The sequence below is a fragment of the Microcaecilia unicolor genome, chromosome 3, assembly GCF_901765095.1.
Source record: "Microcaecilia unicolor chromosome 3, aMicUni1.1, whole genome shotgun sequence".
Classification (NCBI taxonomy): domain Eukaryota; kingdom Metazoa; phylum Chordata; class Amphibia; order Gymnophiona; family Siphonopidae; genus Microcaecilia; species Microcaecilia unicolor.
The window spans coordinates 296705496-296720073 of record NC_044033.1 but is presented as its reverse complement, the minus strand read 5'-3'; the positions used below and the strand labels follow the sequence as shown (position 1 = coordinate 296720073).

The 14578-nt window shown below is 44.0% G+C and overlaps 1 protein-coding gene across 2 annotated transcripts in view; it reads left to right on the top strand.

Moving 5' to 3' along the window:
* EIF4B (eukaryotic translation initiation factor 4B) overlaps positions 1-14578 on the top strand; it is a 296204-nt gene that overhangs the window by 63199 nt on the left and 218427 nt on the right. For both annotated transcript variants that reach the window (XM_030198197.1, XM_030198198.1), the window contains exon 4: positions 1959-2075. In XM_030198197.1, the coding sequence (XP_030054057.1) occupies positions 1959-2075 (117 nt within the window). The remainder of the gene's footprint in view (positions 1-1958; positions 2076-14578) is intronic.

The window sequence follows — 14578 nt, the reverse complement described above, 5'->3', positions numbered from 1 at the left end:
AGCACCGCCTGCTCAAACCGTTTGGGGTTTAGAATCCAACTCCACCCCCTAGGCCTATTTTGATTCTGTTTCAGGCTGCACTCTGTTAGTTGATTTTGGTTTCAGGTCAATCTATGTTATGTCCTCACCGTTGCGAGATCCAATTGACCAATGTTCATTGTTTTGGGTGAGCCTGGATGCTAGGGATACCCCAATTGTGAGAACAAGCAGCCTGCTTGTCCTCGGAGAAAGCGAAGATACTTACCTGTAGCAGGTATTCTCCGAGGACAGCAGGCTGATTGTTCTCACAAACCCACCCTCCTCCCCTTGATTAAACTAAGCGGACATGCTTGTGTGGTGGGCGGGAAGTCGTTCTTGCATGCGCTGGACGTGCGACGGAACTTTCCCGAAAGTCTTTATTTTTGCTAGCAAAATTTCTTTCCGGTTCCTGGGCCGCCGTGGACGACGACCCAATTGTGAGAACACTCAGCCTGCTGTCCTCAGAGAATACCTGCTACAGGTAAGTATCTTCACTTCCCCCAAACTTGAAGGATCTAGATTCCTTACATTATCTTCCCAGAATTTTTATAGCCTTTGGGGCTGATGCAGAAAATTTCACGGTGGAGCCATGGCTATACTTCAAAATTAGCGCTCCAGAACATCTGTGGAATACTGTAAGCGGTGAGCATGCAAACTATTGCATTAAATTTGAAACATTAGTTTGCAGCTCATTGCTAAATATCAGTGTCGGTGATTTTGTCTCAGGCACTGATAAGGGAGGGTGACATTTTAAAATAAGTGTCAGAGCATTAGCCCCAAGTAGTCTCCTCACAATCTTCCTCCTCCCCCCCCCCCCCCAAATATGTTAAAAGAAAAATCCCAATTAGTCTAGTACCCTCCCCCAACCTTAAAAAAACCCCTCTGGTATCTAGTATCATCTCATCACCCTGTGACCCCTTTCCCAGCCCCCCCCCCCCAAAAAAAAATACCCCATATGTTTAAATGAGGCAGGAGCAATACTACTACTACTACTTATTTCTATAGCGCTACTAGACATACGCAGCGCTATACCCTTGAACATGAAGAGACAGTCCCTGCTCGACAGAGCTTACAATCTAGTACTCATTCCTCCTGCCTCCAGTGCTGTCATCTTTAAAAATGGTGGCACCCAGCCCTGCGTGGTACATCATGGGATGCACCAGGTGGGGGGTCAGTCTTGGCAGACTAACCGTACACAATGCTTCCCATGATGCACCTTGTGGGACTTGTTGCCATCAGATTTTAAAATGGTACTAGTGGTGGGAGTGAGTGGGCATCACTTCTATTTCATTTAAGGTGTGGGGTATGGAGGGGGTAGGGCAAGGGCTGCAAGGTTGGGAGGGGTTCCCACTAGACACCAGGTAAGGTTTTTTTTTTCTTTAAGTTGGAGTGGTACTGCTAGACACAAGGTGAAGACTACTAGACTACGTTTTTTGGGGGGTTTTAAAATGTGTTAAGTATATATAGATATATACATGAAAAAAAACAATCAGGGGAAAGAGGGGGCACTAAAGTACCAGGGGCCATTTCAGAAAGCAATCCGGGATAGGCTAGTCTGCTTGGATGGAGACGTGGTGGTGCCGAAAGACACCTATTCCTCTGTCAACCCTTCAGTGCTGCCCTGGACCTGGAGAAAAGATTCCCGTGCATATGTGTTAATCTTTAATTTTTTAATTGCATGGCTGCGGAATTGATAATGATCATATTACCATACGATTTAATGCAGTGTGTAGTAGTTGTTTCCATATGAATTAACGCCTATACTGTACCCTTTCTGCATGGCTCAGCCAGTAAAGCCCATGCTGAAACCATGTTAAATATGTTGCATTGATTTCTGCATTGGCTCCTCCCCCCTTGTTAAATGATATGTAAATGCTTTGCCTGGAAATTTATTGATGGAAAACAAATATCTTGCCTTCTTTTCTCCCCCTGGAATGCAGATCAGTGCTGTACGTCTGCCACGGGAACCCAGCAATCCTGAGAGGTTGAAAGGATTTGGTTATGCTGAGTTTGATGACTTGGACTCTTTATTCAGTGCTTTGAGCCTCAATGAAGAGGTAAGCCTTGTGAAGTGGGAAAGTCTGAGTTCAGTGAGTGACATGATGATCAAAAGAAGTGACTGCTTTAGGAGTACTTAAGATGAGAACTCTAGCAAGAGCACTAATTTACTTAGTTCATGGACTGTTTTAACATTCATGCCCACAGGGTGCATCCTGTTGAATTTCCCTTTTTTGATAGATATTGCAGTCTGATAGCTTGTATAAGTTTCTGCTGTGGTGGATTTCTGTTCCTGCTTAGAGATCAATAGGACCCTGAGCAGGTTTTTCTTGATTTATTTAGGGAAGCCTTTATTCTTGACATGGGTGCTGTCTGTGCCTGTCGGGCAATGCTTATGTCATGTTACCAGCATTATCTTGGGTAACTGCTGTTCTTAACTTTCTGAGCTGAATTTATGTTCCATTCTAAAGCTGCATTTTATATAACCTTCTGTTAAACAAATCTTTGACTAGTAAGCAGTAATATCCCTACTGCAGTAACTTGAATTGTTGGAAAGGTAGTATAGAATAAAAGATGCTTATTTATTGCAAGCAGTATCCAAAAGCTTGTTACAAGCTCACAAAGCGCTGTGCTCTTTAGAGTTTGATTGCATGCCACTAGATAGCAGATATAGCAGGCTTTGGTCTTCAGTTGCTACAGACTGTCCTTCTCGATAATTAAAAATTTCCTTAGCAGCAGCAGATAAATCCAGAAACTTGTGGGTGGTGTCTATCTACCAGCAGGTGGAGATGTAGTGCACTAAGCTGAATCATGTGACATAGGACTGTATGCTCCCTGATCAGCCATTCTCTACCTCCAGCAGGCGGATGAACTGTTCTCCACATGGTCTTGGTCTGGCCTTCTGCCGAGCTTCTGATTTTGGGTCTCCTGGTTCAGTTGAGCCTGGGGGTGGAATCTCAGTAAAAGCCTGCCTTTAGGGTACACCTGGTAGTACCAGGTTCCTACTCCCCCCCCCCCCCCCCCCCAGATCTCTGGTTCCTTCCTCACAAGAGTAAAAATCCAAGGGGCGTCGTGAGCAGTTCTGCTGTTATGGCTTTACACTGATACACTGAGAGGGGATCTGATCAATCACCAGAGTGTCTTCAGTGAAAGAGCTGAGCAACGGCAGAGAAATGACCCACTATTTTTTTTTTTTTTGGGGGGGGGGGGGATTTTGCTGGTTTTACTTTCATTTTCTATGGCAGCTAAATTAGTTAAGCACTGCTCATGCTGTGGTAAGCAGAGAGCAGTGTCCGGTCTTTGCACTGCATGCAGTTTGGAGTCAGAGGTGGCTGCAGGGACTTTTGAGTTCCTGCATCGGGGATGTGGTACCGCATTCCTCAGCACTGTTTTCAGACACAGCTTATCCCACGGCTGTTTTGAATCAATGGGCCATTTTTCTGATGAAGATGGCATGTAGGAGTCTTCTCCATCTGATGGTGTGCTTGCAGCTTCTTCCTCAGGCATGACTTGTTGGGTTCTTTCTGGTTCCCCTTTCGGGATCTGCGAGTCAGGAGCCTTTCTACAGCCTTTTGAAGCGTGCTCAGCCTTTTGCTTCTCAGTGTTCTCTTCGAGGTCAGGAGGGCATTGGCCCCAAGAAGAGGTGAGTTGGGGGACTTTCTGAATGGAATGGGGACTCCCCACCTTCTCCTGGCCATTCAGAAGAGGGTGTGTCCCTGCCTTTTTCCTTGCTGGAGGGGGAAATGGTTTCTGAGGAGGTGGATGATCCCTCAGCGGTCCATATTATAGGGAAGAATTGCCATCCTTTATCACTAGGGCGTTACAGGCCCTTAGCATTTCCATTCCCGAGGACCAGGCTTATATGTCCTCTAATCCAAAAATGGCTAGTACCAAGCAGCCCCCTAAATCCTTCCCTATTCATGAGGCCATTCAGGAACTCGTAGTGCAGCTGTCTATGCCGGATGCCAGCTTGAAGTGTTGTGAGCTATGGCGTGACTTTATCCTATCTAGCTGGATGAACTGGAGAAGTGGTACTGCAGATGGATGCCTTGGTGGTGCAATACTCCTGTCCTTCCTTTGTAGACAGGAGTAGCCTTCCAGGGCTCTCCTGGAGGGTGGACCCTTGAGAAATGTTCCCTCCCCCAAGGCAAAACCCCAGGCAAGAAAAACTCTGTTTACTAAATAAGTATTAAACTTAATAAATATTTATTTAAAGAAGCCAATAAGCAATTATTCAGATGTTCAAGAAAATAAAAACCCCAATAGAGTATAATATGTAGCAAATAAAAACAGAGTTTTCCCAGGGAGCTATCAATATGTCCACCTGCTAGTGTAGACACACTGGGCTCCCCATCCTCGGTTCTGTTTCCTCTTAATGTACCTTATCTTCTTTTCTTTATTAATTACCCTTCCTACCTAATCATTATGTGTCTTTCCAGAACATTCTATTTCCTTTAATGGTGAATCCTGTTCCAGCACTTTCTACCATCTTTCTTCTCATTAGTTCCCTTATTGTATGGACAGTTTAAGGCCTGTCATGTACATAATAAGCATAAGTTTTGATTGGATAATGGTTGACCTATGTCCTTGTTATGCATAGTCACCATGATCGGACCCACACCCTCTTGCTGAAGCTACAATTTCACCCAAACCCACTTCTCCTGTTGATTGTTTATCTGGATACTGCAGGTGTCCTTAGTCATAAGAGTCTCTGGCTCTTTGTTGCTGAGAAGCAACTTATCACAGTTTAGCATAGTCCAAATGTCAAACCACAAATTTCTACACCCTTAGAAGGGTAGTTATCAGAAAAAAAAAAAACACATTTATAGCTGTCTTGCAATTTCAGGTCTGCTCCCAGCTCAATAAATGCAAAATGGCTACACTAAAACAAAAATAGTAGAAATATGGAAGGTTTGCACCTTGCCATGGCCTCTGATCTACAGTGGCAGCAGTGACTAAGACGACCACCATTCCTGTGCAGGGTGGCATAACCATGAAGGGCGCTCTGGATCGAAAACTGGAATCTTTAAAGCTTTCTTTTGAGATGGCAATGCTTTCATTGCAGGCGGCAGCTTGCAGTTCCTACACTGATCTTGTCTTAGCTGGGTGCAGCAGGCTGCGGATGTTTTGGCTGATTCAGATTCCGGGGTGTTTGTGGACCTTCCCAATTTACGGCCTCATCAGAGCTTTGGCTAAACAAATGGCGTTAGCAGTTACAGCCAGGTGCCTATTGTGACTTTGCCACTAGCCTGCAGATGTGGTGTCTAAACAACGCTTGATGAAGTTATCCTTTAAGGGCCAGCTCCTCTTTGGAAAGGACTTGGAAACATTGTTCAAGGATCTAGAGGAATCCAAGACTCAATGTTTAGCCCTGGAGGCGCCCCTGGGTCTGTCCTACAGCAGTCAGCCCTGCTTGTGTCTGAGGGACTCCAGGAGATATTGCCTGGGACGATATTCTACATTCCAGAGGTCGAGATATCAGTAAACACGATCCTTCATTCCGATACTCATTCCTCAGAAAAGTCTTTTCGAGCATCTCAGCTCACCCGTTCCTCACAATGATGGGTGACCGTTCCTCTCTCTCCGCGGCATCTGATAAGGGTCGGCTGACCCTGTTTTACAGAGAGTGGACCAAGATTACGTCAGATCAGTGGATCTTATACATTATTTGAGAAGGTTATAAGTTGGAATCTATGACCTGAGCTAAGAATTTTTTTTTCTGGCGTCCCCGTGCAAAGCCACAAGCGAAAAGGAGGCTGTGGTTTCCACGCTCCGCTCATTACAGGACCTGGGTGCTGTAGTACCCGTTCCCTTGCTGGAGCAAGGTCAAGGCAGGTACTTCATTTACTTTGTGGTCCCCAAGAAGGGTGGTTCCTATTGTCCGGTGCTAATCCTCAAACGTCAACAAGTTTCTGAAGGTCAGGTATTTCAGGATGAAGACTCTATGATCTGTGATTGCCAAGGTGCGGGCAGGGGAGTTTCTCACCTCCCCTGGACCTCAAGGAGGCTTTTCTACATATTCTCATCTATCTGCCGCATCAGTGGTTTCTCCACGTTGTAGTTCTAGGGAGACTTTTTCAGTTTAGGGTGCTGCCCTATGAGTTAGCGACGGCCCCCAGAACCTTTTCCAAGAGTGATGGTGGCGGCGGCCTACTTGTGACACGAGGGGATCATGGTGCATCCCTATCTGGACAACAGCTAATTAGGGCATCCTCAGTGGAAGAGAGTCAGTGAGTCATCTCCAGGGTGATTCAGCTTTTGCAGTTCATGGGATGGGTGATCAATTTTCCCAAGAGTCGTTTGGTTCCCACGCAGATCCTGGAGTGCTTTGGGGCTCGATTCAGTATAGCACGGGGGGGGCAAGATTCAGGATCAGAATTGACTTTTGCTACAGAGTTCACAACCGCACACTTGAGGTTATGCCATCAGCCAGAATGCATATGCAGTCTCTCCTGTCCTGCTGGTCCCTATTGTTCCAGGATTGAGATTCACTTCCATTGGATGTCAAGTGCACAGAACATCATGCCATGGTGACTCTGTGCAGCTAATCTTCACCGGGGGGTGCCTTTGACATCCCCGCCCTGGCTGGGGATCTCACTGCCTTCTAGCATGTCTTTCGGGACTTGGTCTAAAGTGGAAGCCATGTAGTCGATAATCGGCTCGAGCTTTGGGTAGTTCACAAGGCTCTCTGGGAGTTTCAGGCCCATTTAAAGGACAAGCTGGTGCGGGTTTTGTCGGATAATGTCTCTGCAGTGCCTTACATAAACAGGCAGGGTGGCACTCACAGTGCTCCTCTGGCAGAGGAGGATCGTCTTCTTCGCTGGGTGGAGTGGAATCTTTAGCTCATCTTGGCATCCTATAGTGTGGAAATGCTGAATGTTCAGGTGGTCTTCCTCAGCTGGTACAAATTGAATTCGGTGGGGTGGGAGCTGTTTGTGCAGGCCTTCCAGATGGTTGTGTGGAAATAGGGTGATCCGTTGGTGGATCTCATGGCATCTTATTGCAACACCAAAGTTCCTAGGTTCTTCAGCTGAAGAAGAGTATGGTTCGGAGGGGCTGGACGTGCTGCTCCAGCCTTGGCCTCTAATGGGTCTTCACATCTTCCCGCCATGACCTTTGATAGGCATAGTGCTTCAGAGTCATGTCTAGTGGTTCTCATCATGCCAGATTGGCCCAGAAGGCTATGGTATGCAGATCTGGTTCGCCTGTTGGCGGACAACCCGCTTCATTCTGGACCTATTTACGCAGGGTCCGATTCGCATGGACAGTGTATTCCGTTTTGGTCTTACGGTGTGGCTCTTGAGAGGTTGAAGCAAAGAAAGAAAGGTTATTCGGACTCTCATCGCTACACTGTTACAGGCCAGGAAGCGTTCTATTTCTGCTGCATATGCCAGAGTGTTGATAGCCCACTGCACACCCCAAGCCTCAAACACTGTTTCACCTCTGTCTTCTACTCTGCCTCATATTTTGACCTTTTTGCAAGATGGCCTCTTGAAAGGACTGGCTTTTAATTCGCTGAGAGTGCAAGTGGCCACCTCAGCATGTTTTCTCAGCAGGTTGCAAAACTCTTTGGCAGTGCATCTGGTTGTTGTTCATTTCTTAAAAGGAGCCAATCACCTGAAATCTCCACTATTCCATCCTTGTTCAGAATGGAGTCTATCTGGTTTTATGGGCTTTACAACAGACACCCCATGAGCCTCTTCCGAAGGTCATTTTAAAGGACCTTACCTTAAAGGTGGTGTTTCTCGTGGTCATTTCTTCAGGGCATTGCATTTCAGAACTTCAGGCTTTATCTTGCCGAGATCCTTTGTCTTTTTGGGAAGGCGGGGGTGACTCTCGGCACAATCCCTTCTTTCTACCCAAGGTGGTCACCTTTTTCACTTGAATCAGCTGTTGTTGCTTCTGTCTTTTCAGAAAGAGGATCATCATAAGAACTTAAGGCGGCTGCAATATCTTAATGTGCGCTGTGTGCTGTTGCAGTATCTTCAGTCCACAAATTTTCGTCAGTCAGATCTGTTCATTCTCCATGGTGTGCCGCGTCGAGGCACTGCAGTCTTTCCCACCGTACTTAAGGACTGCATTGCTACATCCCACACGTTTCTGTATTTGCCTGATGGTGATGACAAGGAAGGGAAAATTGGGTCTTACCTGATAATTTTCTTTCCTTTAGTCACAGCAGACAAATGCAGAGTCCCTCCCCTTTGCAGACTTTGTGCCATTTCTCTGTGCTGAACTCTGTTTAGTTCTCTTTTTAGGTTATCACAGTTGGTGGTGTAAGATTTATTTCACATTCTGTATTTTATGATTGTTCTTTGATGTTTCCTTCTGCTTTGATACGAGGTATACTGGCTGACAAGGAAGCATACTGTCCTATGTCACATGATTCAGCTCAGTGCTCTCTATCTCTACCTGCTGGTAGATAGACACCACCCACGTGTTTCTGGATTTGCCTACTGTGATTAAAGGAAAGAAAATTATTAGGTAAGACTTAATTTTCCCTTATCACCTGAAAACAAAAGTGTTGCATGCGCACTTGATGTGAAACAAAGAAAATGAAGAATTAGATTTGGGCTTATTGTAAATCACCAATAATATATCAAATTTTATTATTATTTTTTTAAGAACATACTAAAGTATCAAAACAGGTATTTCCATACGCTGCTGTAAGATCAACTTGAATACCAAGCTATCTTGTTTTGTGCAAAAATTGTATATATCTCACTTTTTTGCTTACAACACTATGCATTAACATTAAAATGTGTGCAAGTGAGTATTATGCATAAGGTTCAGTTGTGGCACTCAGGAGTTTCTATTGTCACTGTCGTAGGGCTTTGTGGAAAAAAATATATTTTATTTTTATTGAAATGTGAAAAAAAAAAAATTGAAATTGAGATAAACATCATCCAGAAATCTAGTAAAAATTCTCAAGAAATAAGTAAATCAAGAAGAAAAAGAAAAATATTTTAATATCAAGTCGACGAGAATGTGGAGGGAGCAAATCACAGAAAATCTTAGGAAAGACATATCGATTATTCATTAAGCGGGTCTTTGATTAAGCCGCAGTAAAAGCCAAGATTCCTATTATATTCCTATGGGTGTCTCCGGCATTTACCGCCAGCTAATTTGTACTGCTAAAAACTGTACTGTGGCTTAGTAAAAGAACCTCTAAACCAATTAGCATTCCGGAATAAACAATTACACAGACTTAACAGCTGATCTCACAGGGGAAATGGATATAACTTTCTTGCTATTAAAGCTGATAGCTGTGGAGGTTCAAAAAATACATGGTTGACTCACCTCATTTTACTATACGTTTTTACATGGGTACTTGAGAGAAAAAAAAAGAGCACCAATCTGTAAAACACCAGGTTTCAATCTTTCTTCCTTTTCTGGCTCTCTCTAGCCAAGTCAGAAAAATCTTGACTTGAGAGCCCAGAAAAGGGATATCTTTAAAAACAAAATGGAGGATCCAGTCTTCGTTACTAATGCAAAAGTGACTACTAATGTAGCCAAAACAAAGGATTGTGACCCAGAAGTTTCAAGTAGTTCAGATATATTTAATGTGTCAAATCCTTTTGCCATATCCTCTTGTTGGTTCCTATACAAGCTACTCCATAAAGCAGTCCTTGATTTTCATGTAGGAACTTTATCTCCCTAGTGTACACTGATAATACATTTATCCAGTCAATATTGGGGTGAGATCACAAATCTCAAAATGGAGAAAAGCTGTCTATAAACCAGAAACCCAAATATATCACACATCTTCAAAAAGTATATTGTACAGGTCCAGCAAAAAAGGAATAAGAACTGTGAAACCTAATAGAGAAAAAAGACCTTTAGAAATTCAGCACTCTTGTTTCCAATTACACGGGGGGGGGGGGGGTCTTAAGCTTAACTCAAGTTACTGCAGCAGGGCCCATAGGAATAAAATGGGCCCTGCTGCAGATAACTCGAGCTAAGCGTTAGTAAAAGACCTCCACTGTGTGTCATGGGTAAGAGATACCCCAGTCATAGGACATTAAAAAAAACCCAAAACCAACAACCTGTTATCAAATATCCTCCTTTCTTAATAGGAAGTTCATCTTTATCGTCTTTCAACAAAGACTGGAAAGCAAGATACTTTGAGAGGAAAAAAAGCCCTCCAATCTTCAAACATGCACTAAATCATTGCTGCTGTAATATACATTTCAAAAAGTTAATCCAAAATATACTTATTTCACATAGCATTCCACTGCAGTTCGATGTATTGTATTCCTGGGGGAATTTTGCACAGTGCTGAATTTGCACAGAGTTCCCCTCCCCTGCAGTGAAGTACCGGCATAATGTCTCTTCCCACCCCCCCCCCCCCCCCCCCCCGCAGAAATTGTGTGGCAGGAGAAGGAGGAATCAAACCCCTGCACATCGGGTACCTTCCTTCTCCTCCTGCCACAGTCTGTGCTGGCTGAATGTGCCATATGGAGGGTTGGGGGCATAGCAAGGTGAGTGTACCATGAGGAAGGGGGTAGACAAAGCGAACCGAGTATGCCATGTGTGGAAGGTGGGAGCGGGGCAGTGCTAACTTAGACTGTGGTACAGAGGTGGGGGAAATCAAGCTTGAGGGTGTGTCATGGGGAGGATGAGGGAAATAGAATGATAGCTGGGAAGAGGAGGAGAAAGAATAAGACTTGGAGGTAAGTCCCAGGGAGAATAGGAGTTTTGAGGTTACTGCATAAAGAATTGGCAGAATTAGGGGTCTTGCTGGAGTTGGAGAGATGGGAATAGGGAGGCTGGAGCTGAGGAGGGAAAGGACAGAAGGGAATTTCAGACCTTATGATGGGGAAATTCTGTTCAAAATACTATAAAGAATGCAGAATTTTGCAATATTGTGTCCAGAATTTTCAAAAAAAATCAGAATTTTCCCAGGAGTAAGCATAATCATAGGGTCATCCACTTCTCATCAGAAGTCCCTATGTTCACCATGAGCTGTGTCAGGAGAAAATTACTCTCTCACTTCAGCAACTCATGCTTCCAAAATGACTGTAGCTTTTTGTGGAATATATTCTAACTCTTCCATCTTATTTTTTAGGCTTCTAGCATTTGTATATGGACACTTAAAACATTTTTTTTTAATTATTCCTGTCACTCAGAAGTTGACAGTAATGATTTGCAATCTTTTAAGTCTGCTCTTTATTTAAAGGCACCTGCTCTAATATGGCCTTTATTGCAGCCTCATTATCAGGAATCCCTTTCTTCCCTGTTGTTTTATTTTTTATTTTATTTATTGCATTTGAATCCCACATTTTCCCACCTATTTGCAGGCTCAGTGTGGCTTACAAAAACCTGTTATGGCATCGCCATTCCAGGGTAGCAGATACATGGTGATAATACTTCAAAGATACCTTGTAATGAACCATGTTCTTTTGAGCAACTGTCTGTCTTCCCCCAGTTTCTAGTACTGCTCTATCTCCTTTTTAAATGTTGATGCCAGCAGCCCAGGAATCTGACGGCGTGGTCTATAAATGAGAACAGGGTGTGTCTGTGTCTCATGCAAAGCTGCATGTTTTATTTGGGCATTTTCATCCAAGTAGTAGTAGTTTTATTGGATTGCAATCTGTGAATAACTCGTTCTAAAAACACTACAAATATGCGCAGAATTTTGAAAAACTTTACACAGAGTTCCCCAGGAGTAAAAGTAACAATGGAAAAGTGATGAGGCTACTGCTCTCCCCATCGCCCACCCACCTACAGTGTATCTGGCAATAGAGAAAGGCTCTAGGCTGTAGTTGCTGGGGTCTATGTGGGAGAAAATCTAAAGCTGATAAGGGTGGGGGGATGGGTACACTGTACACCCACCCACCTATCTTCTCCCAGAAGCTGCAGGATTAGCCGTTTTACATTGCCCACCTGCCCCTAGTAGCTGCTATTTTAACCCCTGATCCAACCACAGCCTAAAGCCTTTCTCCATCACCTATCCAACCCCCCAGCAGCAGCCTCGCTGTGAATCCCTCTTCCCCTATTCCTCCCCCCAAAAAGGAAAATAGATTCTTTAAAATTTTAAATTGATCCTCCCCTCAAGACTGCTGGAAAATCTTGCTACCTCTTCAAATATTCTCCTGATAGAGAGGTATTCACATGGAGCCTTCTTTATCTCTCATGCTCATAGTATGAAAAATAGTTCCTTTTCTAGAGGGTCGCCTGGATTACTAGAGACCCGATAATGTGAGAACCATAACTGCTTGGAAAGAGTAGGAAGGAAGGAAGAGAGAGGATTGAGGGGCAGCATTCCAGAATTTCAGGGAAGCATAGCTGTTGGTCTTCTGGCAAGGGAAAGAGTTTAGATAGGCTTAAGTTTCCTTGAGTGACTAGGCGGTATGTGCTAGAACCAAAGCAAGACTGGAAGGAGGAGGGGTGCCCAGATGCACCTTGGGAAAAAGCTTTCATGCAGATAGCAGGAGAGCAGTCTGGAACCATTTTCCTTGAGCAGCCTGAAGACAATATGGAAGTTGTAGAAGAATGGATCCTATTCCCTGAGGAGCCTATGGAGATTACCTCCTAATGGATTTAAGTTTCTGTTACACAGGGGATTGCATCTTGCTACTCAGTAAGAACCAGCCCAGCAGGTGGTTGCCAGGTGAGGAAAAGTTTAAACTCCTGGTAAGAGGGTGGAGGGCCGCAGGCCTGACAGGAGTTAGGATATGAGCTCTATTGAAAAGCAGATGTATTTTGTTAAGACCAGAACAGGATGGTGAACCACAGGGAAGAGAAAAGAGAACTTAGAGTTTTCTCTGCTGTTCTGGAGAAAGCCCAGTAGGGCAGTCATTTTCAAGAACAGTTATACTGAAGGAAGGAGGTTTTTGGTCTTTTTGGTCCTTAAGAGACTGCGAGCTGAGTCAGAGAAAAACCCCGTTCCCTGTGTGCTTATTATGTACTTCCTTAATGCTTATAAGTTTTTGGATTTCATGCTCTGAATTAGAGAAGTGCTAGACTTATAATTACTTGGAGTTCTCCCTGGAGAAGAGGAAAACCCTGGACTGGATTGTTGCTAGAGATTGAGCTCTGAAGAGGAAGGTGCTTCTTGTGGATCTCCAAAGTTGGAGAGACTCCTAGACCTAAGAAGTGGAGGAATATGCAGAGTCTGATGAGGATAAAGCAATTCTTAATAAATGTGTGCTGTCAATGAAAAGTTGGGTGTACAATCGCAAAAAACACAAGTAGACCTTGAACAACTTTCAGAAGACTATTTGATCTGGCAGTGTTTTTAATGAGCTGTCAGGTAATATGGCGACTTCTCTGGATTTAAGCTCAATTTAGAGAAGTCTGAAGTTTTGCAGAGGGAGGGAGACCAACTAAGAGAGAGGCTGGGACGGTTACCGTTAAAGTGGGAGGAATCTTTTAGGTATCTGGGAATTCGTCTGACAATGGACACCACTAAACTTTATAAAATCAATATAGAAAAGCAATTACAGGACGCTCTCTTGAAAGATGGAACCATTTACCGATATCAATAGGTAGAATAAATCTATTTAAAATGATCATATTCCCAAGATGGCTCTACCTCTTGCAGGTATTGCCAATACATTTGATCAGTAAAGATTTACGACAGCTGAATAGGATCTGTAGGGATTCCTATGGGGGGGGGGGGGGAAGAAATCCAAAGTGCGCTTTGAATATTTGAATGATGGATGGGCAAGGGGTGGGCTAGGATTACCTTGTATTAAACGATATAATCAGGCATGCCTTCTGAGACATCTTAGGGATTGGCTATTTAACACAAATCAATATACCCCACTTAGTTGGGAGCAGGCACTATTAGGCCTGGCATTTGAATTTCTTATTACAAGCAAAAACAAAAAGCTTACCACTTAGCATTCGGAACAGCATATTGCTTCAACCTCTGAGAAGTGCTTGGAGATTTCTCATGCAGTCTTGGAAATATAACCCCAATATTAGTGACCAGCTCCCATTGCGAGGGAATGGGGACATTCCACCGGGGCAGGAGAAGGGTTTATTTGATAGATGGTCGGCACAGGGGATTACTTTGCTAGAACATTTAATGAATGAAGAGGGTGTTCTGTACAGTTTTCCGGACATGCAGCAGAGATTCTCTTTAGCCACTAAAGATTATTACACATATCGACAATTGCATCACTATTGGTTCAGTATGGACCAAGATGCACTAGGCACAAGGTTGGGCTCTAGGCTTCGAGATTTTTTGAAAGGGGATGCACACAGACAGGTGTCAATATCGAGTTTACATAAAGTATTGGAGTCCCTTAGCCCCCCCCCCCCCCCCCCATGCCTATGAGATACTTGAAAAGACACGGAGCAAAGACTTGGGCTATGAGCTGAAAGGAATACATTTTGCAAAATTGATAAAAGATATACCAAGACAAGTGGGAGGGGCGGAGCTGCAGGAGAGTCAATACAGGGTAATCCACAGAGGGTACATATCACAATCACAAGCAGTAAAAAGGGCAGGATGGATATCTGATGCTCAATGTCCTAAGTGTCATAGAGATAACACTTTTTTGCATGCATTTTGGCGATGTGATCGAATAAAACACTTTTGGAAAATGTTACAGAA